Here is a 13570-nt window from a genome sequence, read left to right on the forward strand (position 1 = left end):
CTGGCTGAGATGACCGGCAGAATCCGCGACCAAGGGAAAGAGACGGTGGAAGAAGATTGGAAGAAATTTAAAGTTTATCTTAAGAACTGTTGTAAAATTAATGAGTGTTAAAATGTTTTGAGTAATGCAAAATAGAATTGCAGCGATAAACAACTGGACATGAGAAAAAGGATTTAAAGGAAGTGTTATAAGTAATTAAAATCAGGGGTTGCTGGAAAGATTTAAAACAGGGATGCAGAAAAAGGAGGTATGGGGAAGTCGCTGAAAGAAGGCTTAAGGAAAAGAAGGTTAAGAAATTATACGTGTTTATATGTTTGTTTGTTTATGTATTGTTTTGTATTGTCTTTTAATATGTGTTGAAAAATTAATAAAAAATTTATTAAAAAAAAAATAGATGAGCATGTCCTGCTGGATGCCTCCCAACTCTTACGGCTTATGCAGGTTGTGTCTGTCTCTGCAGGTCAGTGGGATAGCATGGAGGAGTACACCTGTATGATCCCAAGGGATACCCATGATGGCGCCTTCTATCGGGCTGTGCTGGCCTTGCATCAGGACCTCTTCTCATTGGCTCAGCAGGTACACTGTGAACCTTTCTGCCATCACGCACTGTGGTTTGAAGAGCAGCAACTGGGTGTTGCTTTCCCATATGGCAGGGAAGGCTCCTGTTTGAGGGAACCCCTGGCAAAATGCCCTCTGGTGGGCCTCCTACCACAGGGGGCCCTCCTTCGGCAGCCTATGTTGGGATCTGACCATGGTAATTCATGCTATGCTGGCTAGGGTTGATGGGAGTTGTAGCTCAAAATATCTGTAGGGCCCCAAGTTGGGGGAGGCTGCTCTAGGACACCAGAAATCTTCAGCCTTTATGGTGCCACAGGACCATGCTGTAACAGACTCAAATGGCTGTTGATCAGGCACTTTTGTAAAGTGTCCCTATATGGCGAGTCTTAGCCACCATCCAGGCAAGCAGCAATTTGCAAACTGGTCTTTGGTCTAATCCTGCATGGATATTCCTATGCTTCTGTTGAGGATTCAACTTACGTTGTCTTTGTGAATGTGAAATACATTGTTAATTTTAAGGGGTGGGATCTTGTATTATTTTGGGGGGGGGGGTGGAGGGAGCTACATCCATCCTGCCCCACCCTAAATTAAGAGCTGAAGTTGTAGAATGAATTCCTCTTTAAGAAAGAAAGAAAATAATCCAAATAAGCCCTGTCAGAATCTGTCTGTCTCTATTGATGTGCACAAGAAAATTCAGCCAGGCGTTTGAAAGAGCTAAGGCCTCTGTAATTAACCTTTTTCACATTCTGGGAAGGGGGTGGGGGAAGAGGGAAAACTCTGAAGGAAATATTATATAATATATGGCACGACACCCAATGTTTTGGACTTCTCTTTGTGCATAGCCTGTAAAATGTGAAATGGAAGCTCTGGCACACATAAAACCTCAAAGCCTATTGGAGAAAAATTATGGGATGTGCCTAGGTCATAGTAGGCAGTGCACTTTCAAGCACAGGCACCATTTTATTCATATGCTGCCTTTTCATAGCTAAAGCCAGGCTCAAGGCAGCTTACAACATGAAAAAAATATGATATATAAATTACATAAGCAGGGTGGGACTCTGGTCATCCAGTTGTCCTTGTTGGGACTCCAGCTCCCATCAGCCTCGGCTGGCAGGGCCAATAATCAGGGAATATGGGAGATGTATTCCAGCAGCATCTGGAGGACCACAGGTTCTCCACCACTGCTGTCGAGGATTGGTCCTTGTAGATGCACCTTGGCCAGATCTTGGATGACATTCTGGGAAGCTTTTCAGCTGGTACACCTCTTGATAGTTGGTGTGTCTTCAGGGTCTCAGGCAGAGGGTCTGAGAACGTTGAATTGGAAATGTTGAGGATTCTGCATGCAAGACAGATGCTCTGTTGCTGAGCTACAGCCCCTCTGCAAGCCTGACTCAGCTTGTATGTTCCTGGGCGTATGGAGTCACTGTCAGTACTTTGAAGGAAATGCAAGAGTGGGGTCTGTGTACACAGCAGGGCAAGGTATCTGTTCTAGAGCAACAGGCAGGAATAGGAAGGAGCCAGTAATAATGGACAACCCAAGAAAGACCCTGGCCAGTCCACAAGATCTTGAAAAAGCGCAACCATCCCGAACGAGTGAAGGAAACAAAGTTCTAGATGTACGTGGTCATTTTTTCCTTCATAACTGAAGTGCAACAGCCTCTCTTCACCTCTCCAATGTTTTTTGTCTTTTTTGTCTTTAAGCTTATTGTACTATGTTTTCAATGTCTCCATCGCCTTAGTAGACCCTTCCTTTCTTTTCCTCCATCAGTGCATTGACAAAGCCCGAGATCTGTTAGATGCTGAGCTGACAGCTATGGCAGGAGAGAGTTACAGCCGTGCCTACGGGGTGAGTACTTTGCTCCTGGCCTCGGGTGATGACCCTCTGCTTGGGAATTGTTCCGGCGCAGCGGTGATTGGGATGGAATGTGATTGGCTGTTTCCTTTAGGCGATGGTATCCTGCCAGATGCTTTCAGAGCTGGAAGAAGTCATCCAGTATAAACTTGTACCGGAGCGACGTGAGATCATTCGCCAGATCTGGTGGGAGAGACTCCAGGTAAAGACACTGCAGAAAGTTTATAACACCAGTATGGTGTAGTGATAATTGAGTGCTGGGCTTGGATCTAGGAGACCAGGGTTCAAATCCACACTCAGGCATGAAGTTCACTGACTGACCTTGAGCCAGTCACACTCTTACCTAACCTACTTCACAGGGTTGTTGTGAGAATAAAATGGGGAATCGTGTAACCACCTTTTGTCCCTTGGAGGAAAGTTGGAGATAGGTAAGTACCTAGAGCAGTAGCCATGTCAGCAGACACCGAACTCTCTAGCTCCCCCGAATCTTAGCTTCCTTCCATCCATCCATCCTTTCTACCTCCCTACCTTGGAGCAGACGCGGGCTTGCAGCTTGATAGCCAGTGGCTGCTGCCCCATATTAACTCCAGCACCCACCCAGAGGAAGAATTTTTTCCACCGTGGTGCTCTCCTTCCTGTTGTTCCTGCGTGTGCTTCCGTGCGGCGCAAGAAGCTGTTTACCTGTTGCTGCCAACGGCTTGCTTTTCGCCCCCCTCTCTCTCTCTTTCCCTGTGCCATTTGGGAAGCTGTGACAAAGCTCTTTGCCTCCAAGATTACATTCCTGTCTGGAAAGTCTCAGAGAACATTCCGCCCAGGAGGAATAGCCCGGAGCAACGGGGTGGGTGAAGTCTGCAATTGCAACTGTTTATAGACCTTGAAAAGTAAGGGAGAAAGAAAAAAACAGGACACCGAGTTCTTGTGTGTTTTTACAGCATCTTCCTAACAAATACAAAAAGGCCCACTTTATGTGGGCCTCAGGGAGCTTTAGATTTCCTACCTAATTTGGATGTGGGATGGCATACCTGGCTATCTAATAAAGGCACCGTACTCTCTCTGTTTCTCCAGAGCAGGAAAACCTCTTCAGTCTTTCTAACCAATGTTTAATACTCTGTTTTGAATGCAAGGTCTACAGTAGAAGTAAACTCTTGGAGATGTAAACTCTTGTTTTCATTTGGTGCAACTTGCCACCATTTGTGGAAGATAGGAAAAGCCCAGATGGGCTCTGGGTCCCTTTAAATTCCTCATTGGTTACATAGGAAGCTGCCTATACTGAGTCAGACCATTGGTCCATGTACCTTAGTGCTGTCTACACTGACTGGCAGTGGCTCCCCAATGTTTCAGACAGAAGACATTCGTAGCCCTAAACTTGTAGGTACTGGGAATTGAACCTGGGAGCTTCTACATTCAGGGCTGATGCTGTGCCACTAAAGGGTCTTTTCCCATCCCACCCCTCCAACTGTTGTTGAAAGCTGGCATGGCCTTCTCCAATTTGACTCAGGCTTTCCTTCTGTCTCCACCATGGCAGTGGGCATTGAGCTATTGTGACACTCAGCACAGGTAGGTGGGAGGGAGATGCCTCTCCTGGCTCAACCTGCCTGCCAACAAAGCAGCCTAATTCAAAGGGATGGCCAGGTCAGCGAGGCAGCAGGAAAACACCAACACTAGGCAGGGAAAACAACAGCCAAAGCAGAAATGCAAAAATATCTGTGTGGGGAATGTGTTCGCTCAGCGCTGCTACCCCCCCCAAAAAAAACCCCTTTTTCTCCTTGTTTTTCTTCCTTTTTGATGCAGGAACAAATTGTCGTTGGAACTCAAAATAACACGTTCTTTTTCGGAAATTGAGTCAGACCCCTGTCTTGTTGTTTTGAAAGGGATTTAGGAGGACACAGACGTTACTGCTTTATGTTTTCAAGTCTGTTCCTTTTACTGGGGGTTGATCGTTCCTCCTCTCCGAATTGCCCCCCTTTTTTTCCATTAGCGAACATAGTTAACACTGGAGAACCTGGCCGGCTCCTGGAGCTGACTCCTGTTTACAGTCCCCAAGGACTGAAGTTTAGCAGCGTGTGCAGGATGGAGTGGTGTGCAAACGGCGAAAATTAAATGCATATTGCTTGATGTAATCAAGCAGTGACGTTTTCTCTTTTGGAGAAGTTGTCTGTGTTCAGCATTAGCAGGAGCACTAGCTGCTTGTTTGGACCCACGATAGGTTAGATATTCCTTACTAACTGCAACATACAGCAGTCTTTATTTTCTTCTCCTTCCTTCCCTGTCTCCCCTAAGACAGCCTTTTTTCTGTTGAGGGCCACAAGAGTAATGGTTCAAGGAAAACACATTGGTCTCTCCCTCTGGGTCCCCTTTTGCATTTCCAGCTGGTCATTAGAACAACTGGTAGCTAAGAATTTGTAGCTGCCTTTGTGTATTTCCTCCTCCCGATCCATTTTTCTTCTTCCATCGTTCCATGGTTATGGTTTACTTTATCACTTTCCTCTATATGTTATGCTCAAAGCATGACAAAAAACCAAAATCATTACAAAAGACCTCTCAATACCACTACCCACATAAAAAGAGTCCGACATAATAACAAAAATGCATAATATGAAATAATTTCCGTTTCAAGTTATGAAAATTAGTAACTTATTGAAGAAGAAAGTGGGAATGAAGTATGTCTGCTTCTGTTTTCACCTATCAAGGCAAAGGCCATAGCTCAGTGGCAGAGCACCTGCTTTGGATACAGAAGGCCCCCTGTTCAATCCCCAGCTCCCCCATGTTGGCCTGGGAATGTCCCTCACCCAACAGCCCTGGAGAGCTGCTGCCAGTCAGTGTTGACAAGGCCGAGCTAGATGGACCAGTGGCCTGCCTTGGAATAAGGCAGCCTCCTATCCTTGTAGCAGGGATGGGGAAGCTTTGGCCAGAAGTTGTTGGACTCAGACTCCCATCAGCCCCAGTCAGCATGGCCACTGGTCAGGGGTGATGAGAATTTGTAGTCCAACTACATCTGCAAGATTGTAGGTTCCCTGCTAGATAGTAGCAGCAGAGTGAGCCCTTTTTAAAGACCTAGAAAGGGAAGCAGGGCCAGTGCCTGATACTAGCAGCAACAGGGGAAAACGTCCTCTGACCTAGAGAGTTCAGCAGATCTCATAAGATGATGTTGTTCATGGACATGGCTCCACTGCCTGTTACAGCTAGCAGCTACCAGTTGACTTATCCTCTTATGCAAAGGTTTAGGAGCAGAGGAAGCTTCCTTGTACTGAGCCAGGCCTTTGGCTCATCTCGTTCAGTATTCCCCGCACTGACTGGCAGACCCTCTCCAGGCTATCAGGCAGGGATTCTTTCCCAGCCTTAACCTGGAGATGCCATTGGGGATTGAACCCGGTACCTTTTGCATGCAAAGCAGATGCTCTACCACTGAGCCACGACCCTTTGTGTAGATAGCTACCATCACACCGGGTGGAAATGACTTGCGTAGGCTGCTGGAGCACCATGTGCAGCTGCTTCTTGTTTGCCGTAAGCCTACTGCCTATTTTAATTTCCATGGTCGGCAGGAATAAGAAATAAACCAACAGATACATGGACTTAAGAGGTCTCTGCCTGTGCTTCTCTTTTTCTAGGGCTGCCAGCGGATCGTTGAGGACTGGCAGAGGATACTTATGGTCCGGTCCCTTGTCGTTAACCCCCACGAGGACATGAGGACTTGGCTCAAGTACGCCAGTTTGTGCGGCAAGAGTGGGCGGCTGGTGAGTGTGTCTTGCAACTCCAGCAGGTATGAGAACAGGAAGAAGAGTTGGACGCAAAAATCCACAGTAACCTTCCTCCACCCCTCCTCTTTTCTGTTTATTCAAGGCTTTGGCTCATAAGACCCTCGTGTTGCTTCTTGGGGTTGACCCGTCCCGGCAGTTGGATCACCCGTTGCCAACTGTTCATCCTCAGGTGACCTACGCATACATGAAGCACATGTGGAAAAGTGCCCGCAAGGTAAAAATGTTGGAAAGAATTTCGAAAATGCTTTTCTCCCTCTTGCTGATAACTCCTGCTTCCTAGGACTGCTGCAGTGCAAGAAGCAAAATGCACAAGGTTCTTCTCCCTTCCTTGCCCAGCCACCTTTTCTGGTTTCGAAGTGGATGGCTCTCCACTGTGTCCCAGCATTTTCTATACCCTTGTGTGTGTTGTGTCAGTGGTCGGTAAAGAAACAAGCAAACACACCAGGCAAACCGGAAAAGGGTTTAGGGGTGGGGCTTTTTTGCACAGACAAAACATCTCTGCAGACTTAGATACCCAGCCAACAAACAGCTGGAGAATGCACAGGGCTATGTAAGGCCAAATCACTTGGCTTTGCAGGGGCACGGCCGAGTCTCTTTGGCACAGCCATGTGAGGGGAATTTACATAATCAAATCCAATAAACCTCAGTCTGGATCCCTTCTTATTCCTGTTTAATATATGGTAAAGTCTCTCTTTTAGTCCTGAATGTGCTGCCACGTCATTCCTTCTATTCAGTGCCCCCACCCCAAACCCATCTTGGTTTTTGCCGACTGTGGAGGCTAAAGCTCTTAGAATTGTGTGGCTCAGCTGCACACCTTCTGAAATGCAGAAAGGGCCACCCCACCAACAGCTAATCTTTTGACTATTTTTGAATTGGACAGGTTTACACCCGTGCTTTTCTTGTGGCCAACTCAACTCACAGTCGGGGGAGATTGAAGCAACCTTGCATATATGTGTGTGTGTGTGTGTGTGTGTGTGTGTGTGTGTGTGTGTAAAGCTCATCAAGTATTAATGTAACACCTTAAGAAATAATAATAATTTAGGAATCCTTGAATTTTCAGAAGAAGTTGTAAATTTGTACAAGCTAAGCTCATTGAGAGGGAAGAGGGGTAGGTGGCATTGCTGAAAGGGTCTTGTGCCTCACCTATGGTGTAGTTAGGGAGGTGTGGGTGGCTGCGTGCGTGCCCTTTGCACTAGGGATGGGTGCTGAGAGCCAGAAGCCACTATATCCAGCATTAAGATTCTTCCCAGGGCACCCTTGTCACCAGTCCTGCTCAGAGCCCTCCTCAAGTGCCTTTGCCTAGCCTGGAATGTGTTCTTGTACTGCGATGATGGATGGAGGGTGGTGGGGTGTGTGTGTGTGTGTGTGTGTGTGTGTGTGCAGAAACTCCTGTTTTACATGACTGGAATGTAGCCGAATGCTGCTCCGCCCATGTTTGCCTCTGGCCACACTTACCAATGAAATGTCACCCCCAGAGGGTTTGCCCATGAGGGAACACGGCAGCCCTCAGGCTGAGAATGGTTCCTTTACACTTCCACAGAAGTGCAGGAGGAAATCCACTTTGGTTATGTAGCTTTAATGAATTGTTAGGGCATGTCCAAAAAATCTTTGCCTTCTCTTTCTGGCTTGGGTACAGAAGTGTTGCAACCCATGAGAGGAGAGACGGGAAGAAAATGGTGATGTTCATCTTCCTCTTTAGTGCAAAAGCTGCTCTGCATGGCACAGATGAATTACCAGCTTGGTGTCTGATCGCTGGCTCATTTTACCCTATTTTTTCCAAGGCTTAAAAAAAATAATCCACTTTTTTTTAAAGGAAAGGAAAGGGGAATAAATGTATTTTTAATTGAAGATATATACGCAGGGTACTCTAAAATAACAAAAGCTGACCATTTGTATGAAGGAAGGTGAGACCTTGAATCACTTTATCATTTACTGGCTAGGACATCTGACAAATGGCTATAAATCAGGCCTGAGATGGAAGAGGAGAGAGAGAAAACGCCTTGGGTTGTGTCAAACTATGACCTACTCAGAGGAAATCCATTGAAATCAATGGACCTAAGTTAGCCATGCCTATTAATTTATATGGGTCTGATCTGAGTAGGGCCCACATTAGATACAACCCAATGATTCCTGATTTGTATGTGTATGTGTATCTTTACAGCTGCAAAGCCCCTCCCCCCTTTGTCAATGCTTGATAACAGCATAGCAATGCACTTCAAAGCACACATGCATTCATTTTGCAGATCGACGCGTTCCAGCACATGCAGCACTTTGTTCAGACCATGCAGCAGCAGGCGCAGCATGCCATCGCGACTGAGGATCAGCAGCACAGGCAGGAGCTCCACAAGCTCATGGCACGGTCAGTACCTTCCTTCCCCCGAGGCTCAGCAACCAGGCCAGAAGCAGTGACATGCTGGAGGCTGCAGATAACACAAGTGTCGGCCGATGGCCTGACCAGCTGAAACCATGCACACTCTGGATGAAACGACTCTCTCGACATCAGTAACCTGTGCTAGTAGCCACAAGAAGCTTGCTGTTCCCAGAGCACTACCATTCCAGCACTGTTAGCACCATTTATTCTGCTTTCGTTTGATAACATCATTGTGCCAGCTGCACAGCAGAGACCACTTTGCTGTGTGTTCCGCATTATGTAAGCTGGATTGATTCCTTACTGCAAGGATGGGGAAGCTGTGGTTCTTCAGCTTTTATCGGACTCCCATCTAGCCATCCCAACAGCATGACCAGCCTTCAAAGATGCTGGGAATTGTTGCCCAAGAAATATCTGTAGGGTTCTCTCACCTGAGTTACGTGCACCGACCTCCTGAAGCCACCGCTAATAAGATGAGGCATGATTTTCAGGGTGCTTAAAATGAAAAGAGATGGTAAAAGAGTTCTGAGAGGGTCTCCACAAGCCAAATGAATGGGCAGTAAAACAGCAAATGCATTTCAGTGTAAACAAGTGTCAGGCTGAATGTTGGAAGATTCAGGGCAGGCAGAAGAAAGCACTTCTTCAACACAGCACATAGTTAAACTGTGGAACAATGGCTCCCACGAGCAATAATGGCCACCAACTTGGATTCTTTAATAGAGAATTAGTGGGGTAGGAGAGCTGAAAAGAATGCCAGTATATTTCGCATCACATCTGGCAACCCATGTGTCCCTTTGGTTTCAGGTTAGTTAGTTAGTACAGGGGTTCAGTTCAGTTAGTACATGGGTAGACGGGTCTAAAAAGCCTGGGACCCAAATTGTCACAGTCCTCTAACAGCTATGGTGGCTCATTTACTAGAAGTAATGTATTTAGCGTTAACTCTGGAAGTGTATACTCGATTCTGACCAAACTACTCCTCCTGGCATATGCTCTCAGGTGTTTCCTGAAACTGGGCGAGTGGCAGCTGAACCTGCAAGGTATCAATGAGAGCACTATCCCCAAGGTCCTGCAGTACTACAGTGCCTCCACAGAGCATGACCGCAATTGGTACAAGGTAAGCAAAAGGGACGCGGGTGGCGCTGTGGGTAAAAGCCTCAGCACCTAGGGCTTGCCGATCGAAAGGTCGGCGGTTCGAATCCCCGCGGCGGGGTGCGCTCCCGCTGCTCGGTCCCAGCGCCTGCCAACCTAGCAGTTCGAAAGCACCCCTGGGTGCAAGTAGATAAATAGGGACCGCTTACCAGCGGGAAGGTAAACGGCGTTTCCGTGTGCGGCTCTGGCTCGCCAGAGCAGCGATGTCACGCTGGCCACGTGACCCGGAAGTGTCTGCGGACAGCGCTGGCCCCCGGCCTCTTGAGTGAGATGGGCGCACAACCCCAGAGTCTGTCAAGACTGGCCCGTACGGGCAGGGGTACCTTTACCTTTACCTTTAAGCAAAAGGTTCCCATGTCGCCCAGAGTAGCAGTAGCGCTTTTGGTGGGCCCTTCTGGTGGGGCCTGTCAGTCTGCGGTACAAAACACTTAAGCACCCCTGCCCTCCACCTTCTGCAGCAGGGTGTTGGGATGTAGTGATCAGGTGGGATTGCTATGAGGAATTATAACAAATATAGAGTAAGCCAACTGTGTCAGCAATGAAAGCATTGCGTTGACTGGGTTTAAACTATTTTGATATGATTCTTGATCAATCCACACCTCTGCATCCCTGTTCCATTTCTCTTTCTTCACAAGTCACGTACACACTTAGACAGGCAGGCGTTCTGGGTCATCAAAGACAGTGGGCAGTTTCATTGATGTAGCTTTTCTGATATGTTAATCTTAGGGCCAGGAAACAGGTTTCACATTAATGTAATAATGATCGCTGTCCTCCTGGCCATCCTTCTTATCATGTGTATTGATTGTTTATGACCTCCGGGGTTGCTAAATGCACTCCTTTGTAGTTTTCATTCATTTACCCCAAAAGTATGCAGGCTTAACTAGTGTTTGTAGTTTAACTTTGTCCCCACGTGGGGTTTGTTGAAATGCTTAGAAGAAATCTGATTGGTTCTTACGAACACTCTGTAAAAAGTTCTTTTGTGAATAAAACGACCTGGGCCGAGGGGTAGAGGGACAGAGACTATTATACACACCCTTCCCAGAGTCTTGCTGGTTCAAGTCTCTGTGTGTATTCTTATTAATCAGAGTTCAATCCTTCCTTTACTTTGAGAACGCCTCATTGGCTTGGGGATCAGCAGGGGCGTTGTTTATTGGCTATTCTAATGCGCGCGCACCCACACCCGGCAGGCTTGGCACGCATGGGCAGTCATGAATTTTGAGGCCGTCCTCCACTACAAGCATCAGAACCAGGCCAGGGACGAGAAGAAGAAGCTTCGCCACGCCAGTGGAGCCAGTGTCACCAGTGCCAACACGGAGGGCAGCAACAGCGAGAGCGAGACAGAGAGCACCGAAAACAGCCCCGTCCCATCTCCCGTGCAGAAGAAAGTCATGGAGGTACACTCCAATTGTCTCCCCTTTGGCTCTCCAGGCCCAGTGGGCTATGTGTTCAGCTGGTTCCCCTTCCTTTCAGCCTTCCAATTGATATGCACCAAGAGTGGGGAAGCTGTGGCACTCGAGATGTTGGCAAAACACCCGCCGGCCCAGGATCGGGGATGATGGGCATTGTAGCACAGCAACATCTGCGGGGACGCAGGTTCCCCATCCCTGGCTTGGCTGTCACTTGCTTTCATGCGGAGTAACCTTCAAAACGTTTGTTCCCTGGCAGGACTTGTCCAAAACACTCCTGATGTACACTGTTCCAGCAGTGCAGGGTTTCTTCCGGTCCATCTCTTTGTCACGAGGAAACAATTTACAGGATACCCTCAGGTGAGGATTTCCACACCCCCCCCCCAAAAAATGGGCCCTTGTGCAGTGGATCAATGCTGCCCTTACCCTGTTTATTTTGATAGGGACTCTCCACCGCCAGAGGCAGTGCACCTCTGAATTGCTAGAAAGCACAAGTGGGGAGAGAACTGCTCTTGCACTCAGGTCCTGCTTGCTGGCTTCCCATTAGGGCATCTGGTTGGGCACTGTAAGAACAGGATGCTGGACTAAGTGGGGCACTGCCCTGATCCAGCTGCAGGACTCTTCTTGCATTTTTATGAGCCTGACGTGTTTTGATCTTATTTCCTTAGAGTCCTTACTCTATGGTTCGACTACGGCCACTGGCCAGAAGTCAATGAGGCATTGGTAGAAGGGGTGAAGGCCATCCAGATTGATACCTGGTTACAGGTAAGGGACTGGTTTCTTGTGAGCATCCCTTGCATTATTTAGACCTAAGTACAACAGCGGACTCAAGAAAATAATCCATGGTCATGTCTGGATTTCCCAAGCCCCATCATTCATAAACCTGAATTTGTTATTCTGCCATTTTTCCTTTGCTTGTCTTACCTTTGTATGAAATAAGAGCATCTTTTGAGAAATGTCTGAGTTCATTCCCCATCCCCACCCCTTACCTCTCTTGTCCTCTAAAATCAGGTTATCCCTCAGCTCATTGCTAGAATCGACACCCCTCGTCCTTTGGTGGGCCGACTTATTTACCAGCTTCTCACAGATATTGGCAGGTACCACCCACAGGTAAGCACTCCTGCTTTCTTTTCCCACCAGCACCCCCCCCCCCAAAAAAAACCCCTCGTTGAGGCTCCAGACTGTAAACAAACTCCGGTTTTATAAATTGCTGCTTTCTGATACTTTAGGCTTTGATCTACCCACTGACTGTCGCTTCAAAGTCAACCACAACGGCCCGTCACAATGCCGCCAACAAAATCTTGAAGAATATGTGCGAACACAGCAACACACTAGTCCAGCAGGCCATGATGGTGAGTGTTGCATGCATGCACACATTTTGCTTCTCCTTCCACCCTGTGCAACATTCCAGGTTGGGACATTCATTTAGGTTTTTACCCCTCCTTGTCTATAACCTCAGTGGTGGGTTGTATTGTTTTAATTAATATATCCCTCTGCTTTGCAATTTGGTCGACAAGAGTAACCATTATGAGCTTCTCTTTGTCTTCCCCTTTGTACTCAAAAACATTCCTAATTATGGTTTTGCAAGGATTGATCTGCCTGACTCTTAGGGAGTTGTGCGTGCTATTTATTTTAACACTCTTCCCTTTGTATTCTGAAACGATTCTAATTACAGTTTCGGCAAGGATTGATCCGCTTGACTCTTCTGTCTGAGAATGTGTGTGATCTTTTTCTTTAATGCTAGCGTACAGAATTTTAAAGAGGGTGATTGGGGGCCAGAACCAGTGGGCTGGTACTTCTTTACAGTGGTACCTCAGGTTACATACGCTTCAGGTTACATACACTTCAGGTTACAGACTCCGCTAACCCAGAAATAGTGCTTCAGGTTAAGAACAGTTTCAGGTTAAGTACGGACATCCGGAACGAATTAAGTACTTAACCCGAAGTACCACTGTATTTGCTTATAGTTGAATTTTGGGATTCAATTGCATAGGATGTAGTGATTGCCACCAGCTTGAATGCCTTAAAAGAGAACTAGATAAAATCATGGTGGGTGAGGCTAGTTGCTACTAGCTACAATAGCTGTCTACTGTATGTTCTGCCTGTATGATCAGAGGCCATATGCCTGCGGATATCAGCTGCTGGGAGTCACAGGTGGGGAGAACTCTGTTGCAAGCTTCCCAAAAGGATCTGGGAAGCTACTGTGAGAGCAGGATGCTATATCTCTTCTGCAGCAGAAGCAGCAATCTCTAGAATGCACCAGCAACCCCTCCCTTCAATCAAGTTATTAAACAGAGATTGGATGGCCGTTTGTCAGGGCTGTGATTCCTGCATTTCAGCAAAGGTGGTTTTAGAGTAGCACGACTGGTGCAGTGCTGTAGAATGGAGCATTAGAGGCAGTGTGGGTGCAGAATTTAAGAGTTGCAAAGGGCAACGCTGAAATTTGAGAGCCTAAAGGCTGCCACTGATTGCAGGAAGT

General features: G+C 47.2%; 1 protein-coding gene across 4 annotated transcripts in view; it reads left to right on the forward strand.

Annotated features, from left to right (window-relative positions):
- The window catches only part of MTOR (mechanistic target of rapamycin kinase), a 110747-nt gene that overhangs the window by 82812 nt on the left and 14365 nt on the right, over positions 1–13570 (forward strand). For all 4 annotated transcript variants that reach the window (XM_053400949.1, XM_053400951.1, XM_053400950.1 and 1 more), the window contains 12 exons: positions 461–576; positions 2327–2404; positions 2505–2612; positions 6019–6144; positions 6251–6382; positions 8412–8527; positions 9533–9650; positions 10873–11079; positions 11351–11451; positions 11760–11856; positions 12103–12201; positions 12321–12443. In XM_053400949.1, coding sequence (XP_053256924.1) covers positions 461–576; positions 2327–2404; positions 2505–2612; positions 6019–6144; positions 6251–6382; positions 8412–8527; positions 9533–9650; positions 10873–11079; positions 11351–11451; positions 11760–11856; positions 12103–12201; positions 12321–12443 — 1421 coding nt within the window. The remainder of the gene's footprint in view (positions 1–460; positions 577–2326; positions 2405–2504; positions 2613–6018; positions 6145–6250; positions 6383–8411; positions 8528–9532; positions 9651–10872; positions 11080–11350; positions 11452–11759; positions 11857–12102; positions 12202–12320; positions 12444–13570) is intronic.

The sequence above is a fragment of the Podarcis raffonei genome, chromosome 8 (genome assembly GCF_027172205.1).
Source record: "Podarcis raffonei isolate rPodRaf1 chromosome 8, rPodRaf1.pri, whole genome shotgun sequence".
NCBI classification, from domain to species: Eukaryota; Metazoa; Chordata; class Lepidosauria; order Squamata; family Lacertidae; genus Podarcis; species Podarcis raffonei.